The sequence below is a fragment of the Drosophila eugracilis genome, unplaced genomic scaffold, assembly GCF_018153835.1.
Source record: "Drosophila eugracilis isolate 14026-0451.02 unplaced genomic scaffold, ASM1815383v1 contig_2156, whole genome shotgun sequence".
NCBI classification, from domain to species: Eukaryota; Metazoa; Arthropoda; class Insecta; order Diptera; family Drosophilidae; genus Drosophila; species Drosophila eugracilis.
The window spans coordinates 135186-159951 of record NW_024573040.1 but is presented as its reverse complement, the minus strand read 5'-3'; the positions used below and the strand labels follow the sequence as shown (position 1 = coordinate 159951).

Sequence of the window (24766 nt, the reverse complement as noted above, 5' to 3'; positions counted from 1 at the left end):
CGCTCCCTGATATGGAGAAAGCATAGGGAATCAGAGACGAATAAGTCTATGAGTATATATAAAAGTTCAAAAGATTCGGAAAATAAAGGAAAACAGTAGTGAGAAACCATGGAGTAGTATGTAAGACATATGGTACTTGTAATGAGTCAAAATTATTTCCACAAAACCATTGACGGGAAAGGATAAGTCTTAAGCACTTTCAAATTATTATTGCCATTGACATTTTTATTACGCTATAGGCGTTAAAAATCAAATTAGGGGATAACAAGGTAATGTTTAATGTACATCTAGCAAGTAAACAGAAATGATAAATTATAAATCATGTCCATACTTAATAGACGCGATCGCTAGATTTTATTAATTCTTTGAACATCTAAGGTTTATACGCGGGCAAAATAAAACAAATATAAAAATGTTCCTATATGTTTCTATTCAACATTTATTAAAGTGGCTTGGGATATACAATGTTTCTTTTTTTCTATCAGGTGCGTAAACAAATAACTCAGAAGATTTTCCGACGCGCAGGCCACATAGAGCTGCCCATGTGAGAAGCATGTATTCTCCAAATTTAGTCCACACACTTGCACTGATTGTCCTTGTGCTTTGCTGGCTTTTGAATGTCATATCCGTCGGAATCATTGGGATACGTCGCAACAGTACGTCTTCACCTGTTAATTTACCACGCTTGAACGTGGTATAACCGGCAGTATTTGTCGAAAATCACCAGACAATAAAATGAGTGCTCCAATAAAGCCCGTGCGTTTCCTGTTATATCTCGTAGTATACGATCCATCTTTCAATGCTTTCATGTGAGACATTGTACAATCGTCCCATAGAATAATTTGACACGTTTTAAGAACTTCTATCCAAAAGAGTTGCACCAATTCCAGATGATGCAATGACCAGTGTAATATTATTTTTTGATCGTGTGGTTGCCAAAAAAAGCGATAGAAGAAAAAACTTTCCAGTACCACCGACGCATCTATGAAAAATAGTCAACCGCTTTTTTCTGTGATTACACGCATAATTGTGTCATAAGCAGTGCGTTGTTCTGGAACCAACTGCGGAAGTTTTTTTTTGAACACATGTCCGAGTTCGACAGAATCAAAGCTTGTTTCTCGTTTTAATTCACAATCGAGCAGGTCATTTGCTCGTCGTTTTGGGGTAGGTATTCCAGTTTCTTGTTAGCGATTGCCAAACATATGTCATTAACTATAATCTATCGTTATACACGTTTGTATTACTTAAATCACATAAAAAACCTTCAAAAAAATAAACAAAGTTTGCAATTTATTTGTTTAAAAAAGGGCCGCTTTATTTCTAGAGAGTTGCCACATACTCCCTCAGCTGTTAAACGCTAGAGCTGTCAACTATAAAATAAAGTGCTGCCATCACCTAATAGCCCAGCTGATTAGAAATGGCAACTTTAATCAATTTTACAAATTTTCAATCAATTTTTCTCATTTTTAATTTTCAAGAATTTTTTACGTACAAAAAATTTCATCAAAGTCGGACCAGCTGTTTACTATTCTATAGTGGACATACATGGTTACATTCAATTTTATTCCCGTTACTCGTAGAGTAAAAGAGTATATTAGATTCGTTGAAATTTATGTAACAGGTAGAAAAAAGCATTTCCGACCCTATAAATATATATATTTTTGATTAGTATCAATAGCGAAGTCGATAAGGCCATGTCCGTCTGTCTGTATGAACGCTGAGATCTCAGGAACTATAAGAGTTACAACAACGTTGAGATTATTCATATGAACGATTACTCGAGCACGACATGGTGAAAAAGAATAACAAAGGAGAAGAAGAATTGTCCTGTCCATAGCGCGGCGGGGATCATGGATTGAAGAACAACGATTTTTAGTCAGTTTTGCCTAAAGTGGACCAGCGACGTGATACAGACTGAGTCTAATCAAAAATAATCTGCAAAAATAATCCATTGCAAAGCATCGGTGTTACAATTCTTAAGAATTATCCACATTTGTATGAAGCTGAAAATCATGATCTTATCGCTGTACGATACATGGTTACTTGATGGAGCTATGAAGGCGAACTGCTCATTGGAGCCAGTCGGAATACCCGTCCCTGTGAAACTGGTGAGACTCAAAAAGGATGAATCATTCTAAAAGGACCGATATGTTGGTGTCCTCGCTGGGAGTGCTTCAGAGAACGACCTATAGCGGTATCAGGTTTTATCAGTCGCGTTTCTGACCATACTTCCCAGAAGTTTATTTTTGGCGCAATGGAGAAGTTGTTCGTCCACCGGAAACATTGTAATGCAAGATATAACCATTGGCGGCGCATGTTCGCCGTCACTTGCTAATTTTATACAGAAACGCAATGCGGAGCGATTTGGTTAATGTCATCCTGAATCAGTAAAAGCGATTTCCGAAAAACCTTCGTTGACGATTGGTTGCAGCGTTAAGGACATTTACGCTTCAACCAACAAAATTCGGTGCAAATGTTTAGTTCTAAATAAGATCATACGGTAGCAAGTACCATTAATTCGTGGCTTTACGAGTCGGAGATATCCTGGAAGGATCCGAAATGGATGAATGGTGTTAGGTGGCATCAGAACAAAACATAGTGGATTTTTCTGGATTTATAATGAGCAATAGACAATATTTTCGTTCAAGTATGTTAAGAAAAAAGTTCCTGAAGAATTAGATGCTTTAAGAAAGACCGGAAAAATCGGGACCATACCATGACTAAGTCATAGTGCTTCGTATGAAAGGTCAAATAGACGCTATCTAAAAAATTATGCTCTCACGTCGCCACAGAATAACATACCTTATTGTGGAGCATTGCCATCGCAAGTATCACCATCTACACAGCAAGGCTATTGGATAACAGTTCGCGCTGTTCACCTGGAGCATGTGCCCTCTCTATCAAAGGACTCGTTTTTGATGGCTCTGAAGTTGTTCTTAAGATGTTATCGGACGAGGCTTTAAGGTTGTTGACTGCTCGACGACGTGTACCTTTTAAGAAGTTATCTGAAAATGGATTGAATTTTCGAGGTGCCAGTAAAAGTACTCGTCCAGGAGAATAACCGCATATCATAGTCAGCAGTAGAGCAAAAATATCTGGAAATGTCGTTTTTTTTTAAGTCCCCCAGGATCACCTCATAAGGGTGGCACGTGGGTACGTTCTACAAAGTCGATCCTGATGGAAATCTTGCTGAATTCAGAACAACGTGAAGAAGCTTTGCGTGCTGCTTTAGCCGATGTGGGATCTACTTTAAACTCAACTCGTGTGGGCCACATGAACGCAGCTCAATGGAATGTACCGGAATGGGTCTAGCAAAGAATTTCCAAATCACTGGTTAACTGGCGGATACAATCTGGAAAAGATGGATTCGGGAGTATCAGCCCACCCTGATAATGTCAGTGGATGACGTAGCTCTTATCGTCAACGTGGCAAGCAAACGGAATTCCTGGAAAAATGGGAAAGGTGTGGATGTTCAATGTGCGAAGGATAGTCAAGAGTTAGAACAACATTGAGATAGAGCATGAAGATTTTTGAGGTCTCTACGCATCACAAGCTTATTTCAGCATCCTGCCACGCCCATTATAACGCCCACAAATCACAATAATGCTCCGACCCGAAACATTTTTGATAAATCTATAGGTGTTGACAAAAAAAGTTTATCAATTGTAAAACCAAAACTTAAGTTATAATATCATGGAATCAGCTTTTTTGTGCGGGTTGTGAGCGTTGTATGAGGTAGCTTTCGTTCGCTATCGTTTTTTTCGCGTTCTATGGGAGTTGGCATCATTGGAATCTACATACTTAATCCCAACTTTCTATGACGTATAATTCCCGTGATAAAAGTTTATCGCGGCTGGTGGGCGTTAGAGTGCGCATGACCGGACAACAAATGTGTTTTGTTGAAGTTAGAGTAAGCGTAGCAGAAACGGGCGCTGTGTATAAATCTCAAGAATCCGCATATAGCTCCTGAGGTCTTAGCGCAGACAAACGGACATTGCTAACTTCACTCATCTATTGATTCTGATCAGGAATACATATACTTCGTAGGGTCGGAAAAACTACAGCACCTGCACCTGCAAAGATGGTTGTATATCAAGTACGCATTATGTATAAATAAGAAAACACATCAACCTGGACCTAACAAAAACAGAGAATTTTAGAAGCTCCACAATCAGCTACAGTTGGCAAATCATACCTTGCAGAATAAGGGGACCCTACATGGCAGTGCGCTACAATGGTTGCTTCTTATGACTGTAAACCAACAGAGAAAGATTAAAATGGACGGTATTCATATGAACGATTACTCGAGCACGACATGGTGAAAAAGAATAACAAAGGAGAAGAAGAATTGTCCTGTCCATAGCGCGGCGGGGATCATGGATTGAAGAACTGCAAGCGATTTTTAGGCAGCTTTGCCTAAAGTGGACCAGCGACGTGATACAGACTGAGTCTAATCAAAAATAATCTGCAAAAATAATCCATTGCAAAGCATCGGTGTTACAATTCTTAAGAATTATCCACATTTGTATGAAGCTGAAAATCATGATCTTATCGCTGTACGATACACGGTTACTTGATGGAGCTATGAAGGCGAACTGCTCATTGGAGCCAGTCGGAATACCCGTCCCTGTGAAACTGGTGAGACTCAAAAAGGATGAATCATTCTAAAAGGACCGATATGTTGGTGTCCTCGCTGGGAGTGCTTCAGAGAACGACCTATAGCGGTATCAGGTTTTATCAGTCGCGTTTCTGACCAAACTTCCCAGGAGTTTATTTTTGACGCAATGGAGAAGTTGTTCGTCCACCGGAAACATTGTAATGCAAGATATAACCATTGGCGGCGCATGTTCGCCGTCACTTGCTATTTTTATACAGAAACGCAATGCAGAGCCATTTGGTTAATGTCATCCTGAATCAGTAAAAGCGATTTCCGAAAAACCTTCGTTGACGATTGGTTGCAGTCAGTTAATACGGAGGATCAAAAGTAGCAAGCAGCGTTAAGGACATTTACGCTTCAACCAACAAAATTCGGTGCAAAGGTTTAGTTCTGAATAAGATCACACGGTAGTAAGTACCCTCAATTCGTAGCTTAACGAGTCGGAGATATCCTGGAAGGATCCGAAATGGATGAATGGTGTTAGGTGGCATCAGAACAAAACATAGTGGATTTTTCTGGATTTATAATGAGCAATAGACAATATTTTCGTTCAAGTATGTTAAGAAAAAAGTTCCTGAAGAATTAGATGCTTTAAGAAAGACCGGAAAAATCGGGACCATACCATGACTAAGTCATAGTGCTTCGTATGAAAGGTCAAATAGACGCTATACAAACAATTATTCTCTCACGTCGCCACAGAATAACATACCTTATTGTGGAGCATTGCCATCGCAAGTATCACCATCTACACAGCAAGGCTATTGGATAACAGTTCGCGCTGTTCACCTGGAGCATGTGCCCTCTCTATCAAAGGACTCGTTTTTGATGGCTCTGAAGTTGTTCTTAAGATGTTATCGGACGAGGCTTTAAGGTTGTTGACTGCTCGACGACGTGTACCTTTTAAGAAGTTATCTGAAAATGGATCGAATTTTCGAGGTGCCAGTAAAAGTACTCGTCCAGGAGATTAACCGCATATCATAGTCAGCAGTAGAGCAAAAATATCTGGAAATGTCGTTTTTTTTTAAGTCCCCCAGGATCACCTCATAAGGGTGGCACGTGGGTACGTTCTACAAAGTCGATCCTGATGGAAATCTTGCTGAATTCAGAACAACGTGAAGAAGCTGTGCGTGCTGCTTTAGCCGATGTGGGATCTACTTTAAACTCAACTCGTGTGGGCCACATGAACGCAGCTCAATGGAATGTACCGGAATGGGTCTAGCAAAGAATTTCAAAATCACTGGTTAACTGGCGGATACAATCTGGAAAAGATGGATTCGGGAGTATCAGCCCACCCTGATAATGTCAGTGGATGACGTAGCTCTTATCGTCAACGTGGCAAGCAAACGGAATTCCTGGAAAAATGGGAAAGGTGTGGATGTTCAATGTGCGAAGGATAGTCAAGAGTTAGAACAACGTTGAGATAGAGCATGAAGATTTTTGAGGTCTCTACGCATCACAAGCTTATTTCAGCATCCTGCCACGCCCATTATAACGCCCACAAATCACGATAATGTTCCGACCTGAAACATTTTTGATAAATCTATGGGTGTTGACAAAAAAAGTTTATAAAATTAAAAATAATTTTTGGTGTTGTGTTTGTTGCTATCGTTTTTTTGGCGTTTTATGGGAGTTGGCATCATTGGAATCTACATACTTAATCCCAAATTTTTAGAGTGCGCATGACCGGACAACGAATGTGTTTTGTTGAAGTTAGAGTAAGTGTGGCAGAACGCTGAACGAAACGATCGCTGTGTATAAATCTCAAGAATCCGCATATAGCTCCTGAGGTCTTAGCACAGACAAACGGATATTGCTAACTTCACTCATCTATTGATTTTGATCAAGAATACATATACTTCATAGGGTCGGAAAAACTACAGCACCTGCACCTGCAAAGATGGTTGTATAACAAGTACGCATTATGTACAAATAAGAAAACACATCAACCTGGACCTAACAAAAACAGAGAATTTTAGAAGCTCCACAATCAGCTACAGTTGGCAAATCATACCTTGCAGAATAAGGGGACCCTACATGGCAGTGCGCTACAATGGTTGCTTCTTATGACTGTAAACCAACAGAGAAAGATTAAAATGGACGGTATTCATATGAACGATTACTCGAGCACGACATGGTGAAAAAGAATAACAAAGGAGAAGAAGAATTGTCCTGTCCATAGCGCGGCGGGGATCATGGATTGAAGAACTGCAAGCGATTTTTAGGCAGCTTTGCCTAAAGTGGACCAGCGACGTGATACAGACTGAGTCTAATCAAAAATAATCTGCAAAAATAATCCATTGCAAAGCATCGGTGTTACAATTCTTAAGAATTATCCACATTTGTATGAAGCTGAAAATCATGATCTTATCGCTGTACGATACACGGTTACTTGATGGAGCTATGAAGGCGAACTGCTCATTGGAGCCAGTCGGAATACCCGTCCCTGTGAAACTGGTGAGACTCAAAAAGGATGAATCATTCTAAAAGGACCGATATGTTGGTGTCCTCGCTGGGAGTGCTTCAGAGAACGACCTATAGCGGTATCAGGTTTTATCAGTCGCGTTTCTGACCAAACTTCCCAGGAGTTTATTTTTGGCGCAATGGAGAAGATATAACCATTGGCGGCGCATGTTCGCCGTCACTTGCTAATTTTATACAGAAACGCAATGCGGAGCGATTTGGTTAATGTCATCCTGAATTAGTAAAAGCGATTTCCGAAAAACCTTCGTTGACGATTGGTTGCAGTCAGTTAATACGGAGGATCAAAAGTAGCAAGCAGCGTTAAGGACATTTACGCTTCAACCAACAAAATTCGGTGCAAAAGTTCTGAATAAGATCATACGGTAGCAAGTACCCTCAATTCGTAGCTTAACGAGTCGGAGATATCCTGGAAGGATCCGATATGGATGAATGGTGTTAGGTGGCATCAGAACAAAACATAGTGGATTTTTCTGGATTTATAATGAGCAATAGACAATATTTTCGTTCAAGTATGTTAAGAAAAAAGTTCCTGAAGAATTAGATGCTTTAAGAAAGACCGGAAAAATCGGGACCATACCATGACTAAGTCATAGTGCTTCGTATGAAAGGTCAAATAGACGCTATCTAAAAAATTATTCTCTCACGTCGCCACAAAATAACATACTCTATTGTGGAGCATTGCCATCACAAGTATCACCATCTACACAGCAAGGCTATTGGATAACAGTTCGCGCTGTTCACCTGGAGCATGTGCCCTCTCTATCAAAGGACTCGTTTTTGATGGCTCTGAAGTTGTTCTTAAGATGTTATCGGACGAGGCTTTAAGGTTGTTGACTGCTCGACGACGTGTACCTTTTAAGAAGTTATCTGAAAATGGATTGAATTTTCGAGGTGCCAGTAAAAGTACTCGTCCAGGAGAATAACCGCATATCATAGTCAGCAGTAGAGCAAAAATATCTGGAAATGTCGTTTTTTTTTTAAGTCCCCCAGGATCACCTCATAAGGGTGGCACGTGGGTACGTTCTACAAAGTCGATCCTGATGGAAATCTTGCTGAATTCAGAACAACGTGAAGAAGCTTTGCGTGCTGCTTTAGCCGATGTGGGATCTACTTTAAACTCAACTCGTGTGGGCCACATGAACGCAGCTCAATGGAATGTACCGGAATGGGTCTAGCAAAGAATTTCAAAATCACTGGTTAACTGGCGGATACAATCTGGAAAAGATGGATTCGGGAGTATCAGCAGAACAACGTTGAGATTAAGCATGAAGATTTTTGAGGTCTCTACGCATCACAAGCTTATTTCAGCATCCTGCCACGCCCATTATAACGCCCACAAATCACGATAATGTTCCGACCTGAAACATTTTTGATAAATCTATGGGTGTTGACAAAAAAAGTTTATGCTATCGTTTTTTTCGCGTTTTATGGGAGTTGGCATCATTGGAATCTACATACTTAATCCCAAATTTTTAGAGTGCGCATGACCGGACAACGAATGTGTTTTGTTGAAGTTAGAGTAAGTGTGGCAGAACGCTGAACGAAACGATCGCTGTGTATAAATCTCAAGAATCCGCATATAGCTCCTGAGGTCTTAGCACAGACAAACGGATATTGCTAACTTCACTCATCTATTGATTTTGATCAAGAATACATATACTTCATAGGGTCGGAAAAACTACAGCACCTGCACCTGCAAAGATGGTTGTATAACAAGTACGCATTATGTACAAATAAGAAAACACATCAACCTGGACCTAACAAAAACAGAGAATTTTAGAAGCTCCCCATTCAGCTTCAGTTGGCAAATCATACCTTGCAGAATAAGGGGACCCTACATGGCAGTGCGCTTCAATGGTTGCTTCTTATGACTGTAAACCAACAGAGAAAGATTAAAATGGACGGTATTCATATGAACGATTACTCGAGCACGACATGGTGAAAAAGAATAACAAAGGAGAAGAAGAATTGTCCTGTCCATAGCGCGGCGGGGATCATGGATTGAAGAACTGCAAGCGATTTTTAGGCAGCTTTGCCTAAAGTGGACCAGCGACGTGATACAGACTGAGTCTAATCAAAAATAATCTGCAAAAATAATCCATTGCAAAGCATCGGTGTTACAATTCTTAAGAATTATCCACATTTGTATGAAGCTGAAAATCATGATCTTATCGCTGTACGATACACGGTTACTTGATGGAGCTATGAAGGCGAACTGCTCATTGGAGCCAGTCGGAATACCCGTCCCTGTGAAACTGGTGAGACTCAAAAAGGATGAATCATTCTAAAAGGACCGATATGTTGGTGTCCTCGCTGGGAGTGCTTCAGAGAACGACCTATAGCGGTATCAGGTTTTATCAGTCGCGTTTCTGACCAAACTTCCCAGAAGTTTATTTTTGGCGCAATGGAGAAGTTGTTCGTCCACCGGAAACATTGTAATGCAAGATATAACCATTGGCGGCGCATGTTCGCCGTCACTTGCTAATTTTATACAGAAACGCAATGCGGAGTCATTTGGTTAATGTCATCCTGAATCAGTAAAAGCGATTTCCGAAAAACCTTCGTTGACGATTGGTTGCAGTCAGTTAATACGGAGGATCAAAAGTAGCAAGCAGCGTTAAGGACATTTACGCTTCAACCAACAAAATTCGGTGCAAATGTTTAGTTCTGAATAAGATCATACGGTAGCAAGTACCCTCAATTCGTAGCTTAACGAGTCGGAGATATCCTAGTGGATTTTTCTGGATTTATAATGAGCAATAGACAATATTTTCGTTCAAGTATGTTAAGAAAAAAGTTCCTGAAGAATTAGATGCTTTAAGAAAGACCGGAAAAATCGGGACCATACCATGACTAAGTCATAGTGCTTCGTATGAAAGGTCAAATAGACGCTATCCAAAAAATTATTCTCTCACGTCGCCACAAAATAACATACCTTATTGTGGAGCATTGCCATCACAAGTATCACCATCTACACAGCAAGGCTATTGGATAACAGTTCGCGCTGTTCACCTGGAGCATGTGCTCTCTCTATCAAAGGACTCGTTTTTGATGGCTCTGAAGTTGTTCTTAAGATGTTATCGGACGAGGCTTTAAGGTTGTTGACTGCTCGACGACGTGTACCTTTTAAGAAGTTATCTGAAAATGGATTGAATTTTCGAGGTGCCAGTAAAAGTACTCGTCCAGGAGAATAACCGCATATCATAGTCAGCAGTAAAGCAAAAACATCTGGAAATGTCGTTTTTTTGTTAACCCCCAGGATCACCTCATAAGGGTGGCACGTGGGTACGTTCTACAAAGTCGATCCTGATGGAAATCTTGCTGAATTCAGAACAACGTGAAGAAGCTTTGCGTGCTGCTTTAGCCGATGTGGGATCTACTTTAAACTCAACTCGTGTGGGCCACATGAACGCAGCTCAATGGAATGTACCGGAATGGGTCTAGCAAAGAATTTCAAAATCACTGGTTAACTGGCGGATACAATCTGGAAAAGATGGATTCGGGAGTATCAGCAGAACAACGTTGAGATAGAGCATGAAGATTTTTGAGGTCTCTACGCATCACAAGCTTATTTCAGCAACCTGCCACGTCCATTATAACGCCCACAAATCACGATAATGTTCCGACCTGAAACATTTTTGATAAATCTATGGGTGTTGACAAAAAAAGTTTATGCTATCGTTTTTTCGCGTTTTATGGGAGTTGGCATCATTGGAATCTACATACTTAATCCCAAATTTTTAGAGTGCGCATGACCGGACAACGAATGTGTTTTGTTGAAGTTAGAGTAAGTGTGGCAGAACGCTGAACGAAACGATCGCTGTGTATAAATCTCAAGAATCAGCATATAGCTCCTGAGGTCTTAGCACAGACAAACGGATATTGCTAACTTCACTCATCTATTGATTTTGATCAAGAATACATATACTTCATAGGGTCGGAAAAACTACAGCACCTGCACCTGCAAAGATGGTTGTATAACAAGTACGCATTATGTACAAATAAGAAAACACATCAACCTGGACCTAACAAAAACAGAGAATTTTAGAAGCTCCACATTCAGCTTCAGTTGGCAAATCATACCTTGCAGAATAAGGGGAACCTACATGGCAGTGCGCTACAATGGTTGCTTCTTATGACTGTAAACCAACAGAGAAAGATTAAAATGGACGGTATTCATATGAACGATTACTCGAGCACGACATGGTGAAAAAGAATAACAAAGGAGAAGAAGAATTGTCCTGTCCATAGCGCGGCGGGGATCATGGATTGAAGAACTGCAAGCGATTTTTAGGCAGCTTTGCCTAAAGTGGACCAGCGACGTGATACAGACTGAGTCTAATCAAAAATAATCTGCAAAAATAATCCATTGCAAAGCATCGGTGTTACAATTCTTAAGAATTATCCACATTTGTATGAAGCTGAAAATCATGATCTTATCGCTGTACGATACACGGTTACTTGATGGAGCTATGAAGGCGAACCGCTCATTGGAGCCAGTCGGAATACCCAACCCTGTGAAACTGCTGAGACTCAAAAAGGATGAATCATTCTAAAAGGACCGATATGTTGGTGTCCTCGCTGGGAGTGCTTCAGAGAACGACCTATAGCGGTATCAGGTTTTATCAGTCGCGTTTCTGACCAAACTTCCCAGGAGTTTATTTTTGACGCAATGGAGAAGTTGTTCGTCCACCGGTCACATTGTAATGCAAGATATAACCATTGGCGGCGCATGTTCGCCGTCACTTGCTATTTTTATACAGAAACGCAATGCAGAGCCATTTGGTTAATGTCATCCTGAATCAGTAAAAGCGATTTCCGAAAAACCTTCGTTGACGATTGGTTGCAGTCAGTTAATACGGAGGATCAAAAGTAGCAAGCAGCGTTAAGGACATTTACGCTTCAACCAACAAAATTCGGTGCAAATGTTTAGTTCTGAATAAGATCATACGGTAGCAAGTACCATTAATTCGTGGCTTTACGAGTCGGAGATATCCTGGAAGGATCCGAAATGGATGAATGGTGTTAGGTGGCATCAGAACAAAACATAGTGGATTTTTCTGGATTTATAATGAGCAATAGACAATATTTTCGTTCAAGTATGTTAAGAAAAAAGTTCCTGAAGAATTAGATGCTTTAAGAAAGACCGGAAAAATCGGGACCATACCATGACTAAGTCATAGTGCTTTGTATGAAAGGTCAAATAGACGCTATACAAAAAATTATTCTCTCACGTCGCCACAGAATAACATACCTTATTGTGGAGCATTGCCATCGCAAGTATCACCATCTACACAGCAAGGCTATTGGATAACAGTTCGCGCTGTTCACCTGGAGCATGAGCCCTCTCTATCAAAGGACTCGTTTTTGATGGCTCTGAAGTTGTTCTTAAGATGTTATCGGACGAGGCTTTAAGGTTGTTCACTGCTCGACGAGGTGTACCTCTTAAGAAGTTATCTGAAAATGGATCGAATTTTCGAGGTGCCAGTAAAAGTACTCGTCCAGGAGATTAACCGCATATCATAGTCAGCAGTAGAGCAAAAATATCTGGAAATGTCGTTTTTTTCAAGTCCCCCAGGATCACCTCATAAGGGTGGCACGTGGGTACGTTCTACAAAGTCGATCCTGATGGAAATCTTGCTGAATTCAGAACAACGTGAAGAAGCTTTGCGTGCTGCTTTAGCCGATGTGGGATCTACTTTAAACTCAACTCGTGTGGGCCACATGAACGCAGCTCAATGGAATGTACCGGAATGGGTCTAGCAAAGAATTTCAAAATCACTGGTTAACTGGCGGATACAATCTGGAAAAGATGGATTCGGGAGTATCAGCCCACCCTGATAATGTCAGTGGATGACGTAGCTCTTATCGTCAACGTGGCAAGCAAACGGAATTCCTGGAAAAATGGGAAAGGTGTGGATGTTCAATGTGCGAAGGATAGTCAAGAGTTAGAACAACGTTGAGATTGAACATGAAGATTTTTGAGGTCTCTACGCATCACAAGCTTATTTCAGCATCCTGCCACGCCCATTATAACGCCCACAAATCACAATAATGCTCCGACCTGAAACATTTTTGATAAATCTATAGGTGTTGACAAAAAAAGTTTATTAATTGTAAAACCAAAACTTAAGTTATAATATCATGGAATCAGCTTTTTTGTGCGGGCTGTGAACGTTGTATGAGGTAGCTTTCGTTCGCTATCGTTTTTTTCGCGTTTTATGGGAGTTGGCATCATTGGAATCTACATACTTAATCCCAACTTTCTATGACGTATAATTCCCGATAAAATGTGTTTTGTTGAAGTTAGAGTAAGCGTAGCAGAAACGAGCGCTGTGTATAAATCTCAAGAATCCGCATATAGCTCCTGAGGTCTTAGCGCAGACAAACGGACATTGCTAACTTCACTCATCTATTGATTCTGATCAGGAATACATATACTTCATAGGGTCGGAAAAACTACAGCACCTGCACCTGCAAAGATGGTTGTATAACAAGTACGCATTATGTACAAATAAGAAAACACATCAACCTGGACCTAACAAAAACAGAGAATTTTAGAAGCTCCACATTCAGCTTCAGTTGGCAAATCATACCTTGCAGAATAAGGGGACCCTACATGGCAGTACGCTACAATGGTTGCTTCTTATGACTGTAAACCAACAGAGAAAGATTAAAATGGACGGTATTCATATGAACGATTACTCGAGCACGACATGGTGAAAAAGAATAACAAAGGAGAAGAAGAATTGTCCTGTCCATAGCGCGGCGGGGATCATGGATTGAAGAACTGCAAGCGATTTTTAGGCAGCTTTGCCTAAAGTGGACCAGCGACGTGATACAGACTGAGTCTAATCAAAAATAATCTGCAAAAATAATCCATTGCAAAGCATCGGTGTTACAATTCTTAAGAATTATCCACATTTGTATGAAGCTGAAAATCATGATCTTATCGCTGTACGCTACACGGTTACTTGATGGAGCTATGAAGGCGAACTGCTCATTGGAGCCAGTCGGAATACCCGTCCCTGTGAAACTGGTGAGACTCAAAAAGGATGAATCATTCTAAAAGGACCGATATGTTGGTGTCCTCGCTGGGAGTGCTTCAGAGAACGACCTATAGCGGTATCAGGTTTTATCAGATTAAAGTTCGCGTTTCTGACCAAACTTCCCAGGAGTTTATTTTTGACGCAATGGAGAAGTTGTTCGTCCACCGGTCACATTGTAATGCAAGATATAACCATTGGCGGCGCATGTTCGCCGTCACTTGCTATTTTTATACAGAAACGCAATGCAGAGCCATTTGGTTAACGTCATCCTGAATCAGTAAAAGCGATTTCCGAAAAACCTTCGTTGACGATTGGTTGCAGTCAGTTAATACGGAGGATCAAAAGTAGCAAGCAGCGTTAAGGACATTTACGCTTCAACCAACAAAATTCGGTGCAAATGTTTAGTTTTGAATAAGATCATACGGTAGTAAGTACCCTCAATTCGTAGCTTAACGAGTCGGAGATATCCTGGGAGGATCCGAAATGGATGAATGGTGTTAGGTGGCATCAGAACAAAGCATAGTGGATTTTTCTGGATTTATAATGAGCAATAGACAATATTTTCGTTCAAGTGTGTTAAGAAAAAAGTTCCTGAAGAATTAGATGCTTTAAGACCGGAAAAATCGGGACCATACCATGACTAAGTCATAGTGCTTCGTATGAAAGGTCAAATAGACGCTATCCAAAAAATTATGCTCTCACGTCGCCACAGAATAACATACCTTATTGTGGAGCATTGCCATCGCAAGTATCACCATCTACACAGCAAGGCTATTGGATAACAGTTCGCGCTGTTCACCTGGAGCATGTGCCCTCTCTATCAAAGGACTCGTTTTTGATGGCTCTGAAGTTGTTCTTAAGATGTTATCGGACGAGGCTTTAAGGTTGTTCACTGCTCGACGAGGTGTACCTCTTAAGAAGTTATCTGAAAATGGATCGAATTTTCGAGGTGCCAGTAAAAGTACTCGTCCAGGAGATTAACCGCATATCATAGTCAGCAGTAGAGCAAAAATATCTGGAAATGTCGTTTTTTAATAAGTCCCCCAGGATCACCTCATAAGGGTGGCACGTGGGTACGTTCTACAAAGTCGATCCTGATCGAAATCTTGCTGAATTCAGAACAACGTGAAGAAGCTTTGCGTGCTGCTTTAGCCGATGTGGGATCTACTTTAAACTCAACTCGTGTCGGCCACGTGAACGAAACTCAATGGAATGTACCGGAATGGGTCTAGCAAAGAATTTTCAAATCACTGGTTAACTGGCGGATACAATCTGGAAAAGATGGATTCGGGAGTATCAGCCCACCCTGATAATGTCAGTGGACGACGTAGCTCTTATCGTCAACGATGCAAGCAAGCGGAATTTCTGGAAAAAGTGGAAAGTTGTGGATGTTCAATGTGCGAAGGATAGTCAAGTATGCAGCGCAGTTGTGCGTACATCTGCTTAATTGGACATCACAAGGATTGGTAATGCGAAGAATTACTAGGTGGAGAATAATGCGATGCTGACAAGGTTGCACAGCTGCGTAGTAACAATTCAGTTTGAACAACCAGTTCATTTGAAATTAGAAATAAGTCTGGCAGCCATGAAATTGTTCGACAATGCCGACCAATGTTTAACCTGGTTTGAATGTTTGTATTTGAGAAAAACATTGTTGAGAATTGCAGAGTTAATAGTATTATAACAATATTGTCACTACATTTAATTCAAAACACTTCTCGGAAGATTTGTTAAAAATATATGAATTGTAAAAGGGAGTTCTGCATCATAGGTGTAACGAAATGGGAGGACTTGCTATTTGCCAGGTTGCCCGATTAATCGTACAATTTAATGCAAGTTGTACTTCTCCAAAGGCGTCCTCATGGGTATACTGAAAAACTTATTGTCTGCGAAAGAAGCAAGTTAGCTTTTTTGATAGGACGCCCTTGGAGAAGTACAACTTGTATTAAATTGTACGATTAATCGGGCAACTGAGGCAAGCCCGAAGAGACTACAGAAAGGGAAATAGATCTAACTACCATCAGAGCTAATGCCACCTATGAAATGAAATCCTTAGCCTCTTATGATTAACTTAGGTTCGGCAAATGCAAGGCAGCCGTTGCTAAATTGCTGGAAGAATGGCACCAAAAAAAAACAAAAAAAAAAAAAACAAAAGGAGAATGACAAGACCTACCCTGTGGAATGTAGTTTATTAAGTAATTCGTTAGGTTTGTTATATGTACTAGATTAAATGTTGTTTAAGTAAAACAAGAAGAAACGCTATAGTAGAGTGCCGCGACTATAAGATACTCGTTACTGTTTTGCACAATTTTAAAATAATCACTGCTGGTTGAAATGAACAAAGCGTCACCTTTTGTCAAAAAAGTTGTTTACTAACTGATGGTGACGTCTCTGCCCATGTAAGGCCTTATAAACTAATTTCTTCATAAATAGCAAAATATTGTTCCGATTTGTATATTCTGGATGAAAACGCACGCCAAGCTGCAGTGTGCCATCTCTAAAAAATTGTTAAAAGCCTAACTTTCTTTTATAGTTCCCGTGATTTTCGCATTTTAGATTTTTTGGGCGTTAGAGTGGGCGTATACGCATACGCATTTGGGGCGTCATTTGAAACTACATGCCTAATCCCAACTTTCACTTAAATTGACCGAGATATCAGCCTTTCTATAAAAAGCTAAAATCGTCTTTCGAGCTTGCTGGGTGTAAGAGAGGGCGGTGCCGCATAATGGTACCACCATTAGATGCGCTGGCATCTCAAGATGACACTTACTTAATCTTTATAGCTCTAAAAGTTCATAGTTCATTGCGCTGCGTAGGGAATCTGCCTGCTTAATCTCAACGCTGTATCTCTTATAGTTCCTGAGATCTCCGCGTTCATACGGACTTACAGTCGATGGGACATGGCTTAATCGACTTCGCTATTGATAATATATATACTTTACATGGTCGGAAACGCTTCCTTCTACCTGTTACATAGTGTTCAACGAATCTAATAAATCTTTTTAATCTACGAGTAACGTGTATATAAAGACCGTTTTTAATTATAGATGTTTTGTATGGCGAGAGATATATGTTGCCAAAACACGATGTCATAAAGAAAATTGGCTATCATACCAAATATTGGGATAAGTTTATTTTCTAGATAAAATAGTTATTTCTTAGTTAAATATAAAAAACCGAATATTAAAGGAGCGCCACATATTCGTTTTTTTAGTTTTTCTGTCATCCTCTGGCGTGGGCAACCTCATTTTTATTGATGGGATCATGGATGCCAAAATGTACCTCAAAATTCTACAGGAAAACCTAACAACAACAACAAGCTGAAAAACTGGGCATACGCGACCGTTATCTATTTTACCAGGACAACGATCCGAAGCATTCAGCAGGAAATGTGAAGTCCTGGCTTATCTGGAACTGCCCTCTTGTCGATATAACGCCTGTAGAGTATCCAGATTTAATTGTGATCAAAAATTAATGGTGAATATTGAACATCGCTGTAAGGAAGAGGAAGATTTCGAACAAAAACGATCACAAAACGGTTCCAATGGAATAATGGCAATAAATTGCAGTGGAATACACTAAAAAGTTAGTTTCTTCCATGGGAAATCGTCTCAAAGCTGTTCTGAAGCAGAAAGTATGACATAAAAAATTTTAGCTGTTAAATTACAAATAATAATTTAAGTAGAATCTGCTGCAGGAAATAAGCTGCGGCATGGAAAAAGACTGAAAATTTTGTTTTTATGATTATGAAAATCGCTTTAGTTTAATAATCATGTTAATATTTCCCATTAAAATACGGCGTTTAAATCTGTCTGTTATGATAACTGCACGAAATAAGATGCGAGGCACTGTATGTTACGGTTTGATGTCGGATGGTTCTTGATGAGATGACCGTGTTAATTTTTAAATTATATTTTTAATAGTTAAAAGAATTCTCTCGAACATTTTACTTAGGTAGTTAACAGTTTTTCCTTGCGATTCGTTTAATTCTATTCCCCTCTGTCATTTTGTACCAGATATAGACCAAGAATGAGGACAAAAATGTTTGTGATTTCCACAATTAACATTCCATTAAGTAAACAAAAAAAATAAAAAAAAAAACAACTTAATAGACCAAAAAACTAATTAAATTATTTTGTGGTGCAACGAATACTTTTTTGAGCATAAAGATCGACTTAGTTTTACATTTCTGTCTCTGTTTTTTTATATTTCATTAGGCAATATAGGCATTTTTCGAGATGTACATACATATATCGATTTTAACCACATTAAAACTGATTTAAAAACAGCATTTTTCTCTGAGGCACCCTCGCAACGAATAGTTTATTGACTAACAGTATGTGATTCTTACCAATAGATGAAAGAGGTTGAAGATCATTTTGCTTTCCGACTATATTATTTCCAGTTGCGTTTGTATTTTGTTGTAATGATGTATGGGCCGCGGATTGTGGCTGCGATAATTGTTGACTCTGTCCTTGAGACTGCATATTCTTTTCTTTGTTTGTTTTACATACATTTACATCCAACGATGGTAAAAATTGTCTAAAACCAATAAGCCATCCTTAGTCTAAGCAAATGTGATGCGATTTACATGTTATACCATTTAAGAGTAATGTAATTTGTAAGCTAAAAATGGTTAACTGATAACCATCTCTAAATAAAGTGGTTTCTACATTAATCAAAATCGACTCAGCTGTTTTATTTTAATTCAATAATTCCTTACCAAATCTTTTGAAATAGCTTCACTTAAATCGCGAAACGATGAAAAAAAACTAATTTTTGATATACTTTATTCCCACGAGGAAAAATGTACCATCGTAGTTTTATATTTCACAGAGTAACTTTATTACGATTGTGTGTGTATGTAATGTCGTTTTTACTAATTAACCGTTACGATCTTCTATTCTATTTAGTATGATTATTAAATTCAAGCTCTTTTTAATACAAAATCTTTATTTTTAAAGAAAATGTCATAAGGTTTAAAGTAATTACTAATTTTTTCCATTAGCATACTGTTTTCATCAAACATAACCTCTAATCTTGTATTATCTTATGTGTTATGTCAGATATTTCTTCGTCATTTTGTCACCTAAACACTAAACGGGGCTTCAGCGTTACACCAAGAAATATGTGTATCACTACATCTTCCTTAAACGAATGTCAATAGTAGAGGGGGAGAAACATCGATGTTTCACTTAATTTAATGGCGACGCTTTTAAAAAATATTTCTGCGTTCCCGCATCATTTAGTGAGTCTGAAAGAGCTTTCAGTAGAGCTGCACATTATAAGAGCGTCGCACGCTGTATTACCGACCGTTGTCTATAACCTCCTCTTTTTCTGCCCGTTTTCCTGAGTGTAATGAGTGTTTACCGTCACTTCCCAAATTTCTTGTCGGAGCACGCAACTCAATTTTTTTAGAAATGCAGGAGGATAAAAAGAAGGAAAAGTAAAAATCTATTTAATGTATTCTAGTTCTTCTGAATTAACTTGTGGATCTCTTCTTGTTATCCTATGTACTTATATTCACATTGTTCCATAAAAGTAAGTTGACGCCAAATTGAATGAACAGGCATGGATGTCGAATTTTAAGATAAAGTAGTAAAATGTAAAAGCTACACACCGACGTAAGCCGCAAGAGGGTCCTCCTAAAATAAATGGGAGAAATGATGCGGCAGCTTGAAGACTGTGATGCGACAGTAAGAGGTGGAGAAACATCGATGCCAACATCGATGATATCGATGCAAAATGCAAAAAAGCAGCATCGGAGTGGACCAAAAGTAGAGGTGGAGAAACATCGATGTTCACGGACATCGATGTTTACGATGTTTTTGGCGAAAACATCGATGAAACATCGATGTTTTAAATAAAAAAAAATGTGCAGTTATTTTAATGTATTTGAACTTTATTTTAATTTGTAATGTTTAAAAATTAAAAGTCAAATTTTCAACAAAAAATATCCAATTTATTAATCACTTATTAAATAAAAACGAAAAGAAAAACAAATTAAAATAAAACTGTTCATGATATTCATGTTCTACTTCTTTGGTATATTGTCATATTCTTAGTTTGTAAATAATAACAAAAAAAACAAATTTTATATCAATGTTTCAATATATACATACATGATCCAAAGAAAATAATAGTTTTTTTGGATAATGTGATATTCCTACTATACTTACTATTCCGAACTCTACTATATATGTATATTTATACATATACATATACACATACACACATATACACATATACATATGTATCTGTGTATTTATTTACATCTTTGTTTTTGTATAAAAAGAGGAGCTTATCGACAACGGTCGATGATAGCCGCGTGCGACGTTCACTTATAAGTTGTCCAGCTTTACTGAAAACTCTTTCAGATTCGCACGAAGATGCCGGATCGCAGAAGTATTATTAAGCTAACGTTTTATAAGCGTAGCCATTAAATTAAGTTATATATGTACTTACAATTCGCCAATCAATCAATGTGCCTTAGAAAAGAAAAAACATCGATGTTCCTCCGGTAAACATCGATGTTGCCGATGTTTCGAAAACATCGATGTCATCGATGTTCGCATCGATGTTTCTCCACCTCTAACCAAAAGCCACTTGAGAGGGAGCAATATTTCATTTTTATGAAAATTTGTTCAAAAACTAAAATTATGAATTTCCAAGTATATATAGATAGAAAAGTGCAAATAAAATTACTTAAACCATTAAATGGAACAACGTAAACATTTATTAGTTTATATAATTATTATAAAGCCAGCAATGGATTGGTTTTTTCTTCGTTTATTTTTTCTTCCCCAAAATTCTTTAATTGGTTCTTGCCAGGCAGACTTATGTTCGTATGTGTCAGTATGACTGAATCACTACTTATGAATGACTAATTCAATTGCAATAGAAGCCCCCTTGGCTAGGACCACAGCCATGCCCCCAGAATAGCTTAAGTTTGCCATTGAAACTGCTGTCAGCAGCATTCCGACGGCAACACTTTTTCGTGCTACTTCTCATTAGACGAAGAGTAGTGGGTATAGAGATGAAGATCCTCATCAACAGCGGGGCGTTCAAGTACTTTATTCGCCCCACAAGGTGTTCAGAGGTGTACGCCCAGTCAAAAACCGCTCTGGCGTATTCGTACCGTGCCAGGCCTTACTCCACTCGTCCTCTCAAATCAGCTTCGTCACCTCTCGTTTCGCAAATCAATTACAACTCCAAATCCATCGCTCAACCATCTTCATATGAGGGATAGGCGAGTCCTCACTAGCGTCGGATAACTCGGTTAACACTTTCGCACAATTTGTTAATGCAAAGTACACGATCTCGCTTGTAGCTGCTGTTACCCGGTCAATCACCGATTATCACCCACAGTTCGACCTCAACCCATCTGAGTAGAAAATACCGGAAAATGTCCAGCTCGCCGACCCTATCTTCTACAAAAGTCAGCGCATTGACTTGCTTATTGAAGCAAGTGAATTCTTCGAGCTGCTTTGTTTTCGACAAATTCGTTTAGGAAACCATTTACCTATCCTGCAGAGAACCAGACTTGGCTGGATCTTCTCAGGGTGTCCAAAGGTAGGAGCCTATACACGCTCATCTTCAATTTCCTCAATTCAGGAACCCAGCACTCAGTCGGAGATACTATTAGCTAGTATACACAAAAATATTTATAATAAAAAATCTAATTATAGAGAAGAGTAATTAGCTACTAAGGCCATCGACTCGATATATATTAGGTTTAATTCAGTTGTTGTTAAGGTAGCTAATAAGTTTGAAAGCGATGTAAGCCCGAAGAGGTTGGTCCTAAGTTTTTATAGTGTTTGCATGAATCTAGTATACTCGTATGTTTGACTGATGGTTCCTCCCTACAGTTTTGCCTTCTTTCGCCGTTTCGCTTCTGTCGCACGGCGCAGGGTATTTGATTGCCTTCTTTGAGGGCTAAACTGTTTATACTAGTGGATAAATGACGACCAGTCTTCAAATTCGATGCCGAGCCTTATATGTTTGATATTTTTCCAGATGTTCTGCTTTACTCCAGGTATAATTGTATGGCACGGAGCCCGTACGGCTAACTTTGCTGCTTTGTCGGCTAACTCGTTTCCAGATATTCCTATATGCGCTGGGACCCATATTATCTTAATTTTGGCACTATTTTGTATGCAGAGGTGACGAATTTTACATAGAAGGTTGTTGTTATTGTACAATTTTTGGACTCCTAGCAGGGTGGAGTTCAATGTTTATGTTATTGAAAAATAATTAACGATATATTCAGTGTTATTTTTTGCAAATATGAAAGAATTTACATTTATTTACAGCAAGGGTAGCACCGGAAGTGTTTCCCTATATCTGGATTTCATTAAGAATATCTGTGAACTTATTGTTGAGTGAACTGGTATTCTTACATTTGGAAGGTAATTATACACAACACCACAGAGAGGGGCGATCCTTGTGGAATGCTGCCCTTTCGAAATCAGTTGCCAGAATGGTAACATGATTTTTTGTAGAAAGGGCAAAAGGGAATCAAGAGTGCTATGCTGTTGTTTAAAAGCTGTTTGGTGAGGATTGATAAGTTTATGTTTAATATTTTTTCAAGAGTCTTGGTTAAACAGGGAGGAAGAGAAATGGGCCTTTAGGAAGATATTTCGTTGGTTGGTTTATTAGGTTTTAAAATTGGGATTATAATGGCGGATTTCCAGACGTGGGGGTAGGAACCTTTACCAAGCATTTCATTGTACATTTCTAATAGGTGGTACTTAGCTTTGGAGGGCAAATGTTCTTTAATGGTCTTTACCGGGAGTTTTACCTTTTAAGTATTGAAGGGCATTTTCAAGCTCGCTACGGGTAAAATTAGAGTGGAAATCAGTAGCAGATGCGGCCAAATTGGTTACTGTGTAATCCTGCGAGAGAATTTCTTCTTTGCAGGTCTTGTATTGGTGGGAGAAGTTGTCGTCCTTGGAATAGTCCGACCAAAAGTTCCCAAAAGCATCGCAGATGTCTGTAGAGTGATGCATCTCTTTATCTTTATTTTTAATTGTTCTGAGGCTATATGAGGAGTTACCAATTAGGCGATTTAGATCGGACCATGTCTTCTTAGTAGAAGATAAAGGGCTAATATTTGATGTGAATCCTTCAAAGGATTCTCGTTTTGCTATTTTAGATTTGTATTTAAATAGGGCATTGGATTTCCTGTAAGAGGTCAAAGCAGCAGATCACTTCCATAAAGAGAGTCTTTTACGGACCACTTACAGAAAGGGAACAATGATGCGGATGCTAAAGTAAGGTCAATAGCTGTAAAGGAGTTGTGGGTAGAATTATGGGTAGCGGAGCCATCATTAAGAATAGTCAAGATTGATTTGGTAATTACCTCTTCTATTTGGAGTCCTCTTGAGTTATATGAGGTTGACCCCCATATTGGACTCAATACATTGAAATCTCCAACATAAAGGATTCGTTTCCTGGTAAGATCTAGTATTTTGAGTATTTCATTGGCTGTCCCGAGTTGGGATGGAGGTATATACGTATTGAAAATGCAAATATTGCGTTGTAGGATTTCGATACCTAAAAAGCGTGTACTTCCACTTATTGGTATAGGCTTGTGAGGAATATCTATCTGGATGAGTATGTTAACACCTTACTTAGCATAGGCATTAGAGATTGAGTTGTAGAAATAAGCAGTAAATTGCTTGGGGAATGCAACATTCGTAAGTTCAGTTTTTATATGCGTTTCCTGCAGGCAAAAAAAATAACTTTAACGGAGTGCCAAGAAATTTCAACTTTAGCTGGGAGGCTATAGTGTTCAAAGGTTAATAGGATAACTCCACTCGGCTTGGAAACACCATCGTATGACTTCATAAATTTGTACACATACGTCACTTTTTGTGATTTAAGTTCGCTGACAATTTCTTCAACGGGAATGTCGGAGTCATAAGGAGGGCCTCATGGAGCTTGCACTTTATTTTGCATAAACCAGTGCGCTCAGTCGTGTTTATAAACTTTTCAGAATCGGCTTGGGTTTTTACTAGCATTAATAAATTTTGGTTTCGGAGATTCGAAATTGACACAATGTTTTTGGAGATAATTTTTAAGGCACGTTGGAAGTCAAAGCAAGATAATTGGGAGATCATCTTTTCGGTGTTGGTGGAGGAAATTATTACATACATTGGATTGTCAGATGAGGTTGGAGGAAGGTCGGGAAAAGCCATATCCAGTTTTTGGGGTTGTTTTCTTTTTTTCGATGGGGGGCCATATTAAAGCTTCAAGATTTTTCGTATTTTATGTAAGTAACTGTTTCACAAATTAACGCGAGAAAATAGGGTGAAGAGGAGGGAATTTGAACCACGTGGGTCGATAAGAATAGAGACCGATCGAAAACCGCTGTTGGGAGATAAGAGACGCCCGCTCACAACTAGAGATAGTCGAAGACTGGGAGTCAGATTTCTGACACATTAAAGAAAAATTACCCAGATTCTATAACAACCAATTCGAAGGAGGAGCTTTTCCAACAGCAATTCACTCGGCTGAAATCTGGCCAATATTCGCTTCTGCTTCCTGCCAAAACTAGGTTCGATGTTTATATGATCGT

At 39.1% G+C, this 24766-nt stretch overlaps 1 protein-coding gene across 8 annotated transcripts in view; it reads right to left on the bottom strand.

The window, feature by feature from the left end:
• LOC108103095 (UDP-N-acetylglucosamine--peptide N-acetylglucosaminyltransferase 110 kDa subunit) overlaps window positions 1-18884 on the bottom strand; it is a 106006-nt gene extending 87122 nt beyond the window's left edge. For 6 of the 8 annotated variants that reach the window (XM_041818388.1, XM_041818394.1, XM_041818393.1 and 3 more), the window contains exons 1-2: window positions 18788-18884; window positions 18539-18729 (exon numbers count right to left, since the gene is read on the bottom strand). In XM_041818388.1, coding sequence (XP_041674322.1) covers window positions 18539-18674 — 136 coding nt within the window. In that variant the 5' untranslated portion in view covers window positions 18675-18729; window positions 18788-18884. Of the gene's footprint in view, window positions 1-10094; window positions 10277-18538 lie in introns of those variants that run through there. The other 2 variants (XM_041818396.1, XM_041818389.1) reach the window with 2 other exon arrangements.
• Window positions 18885-24766: the final 5882 nt, after the last annotated feature.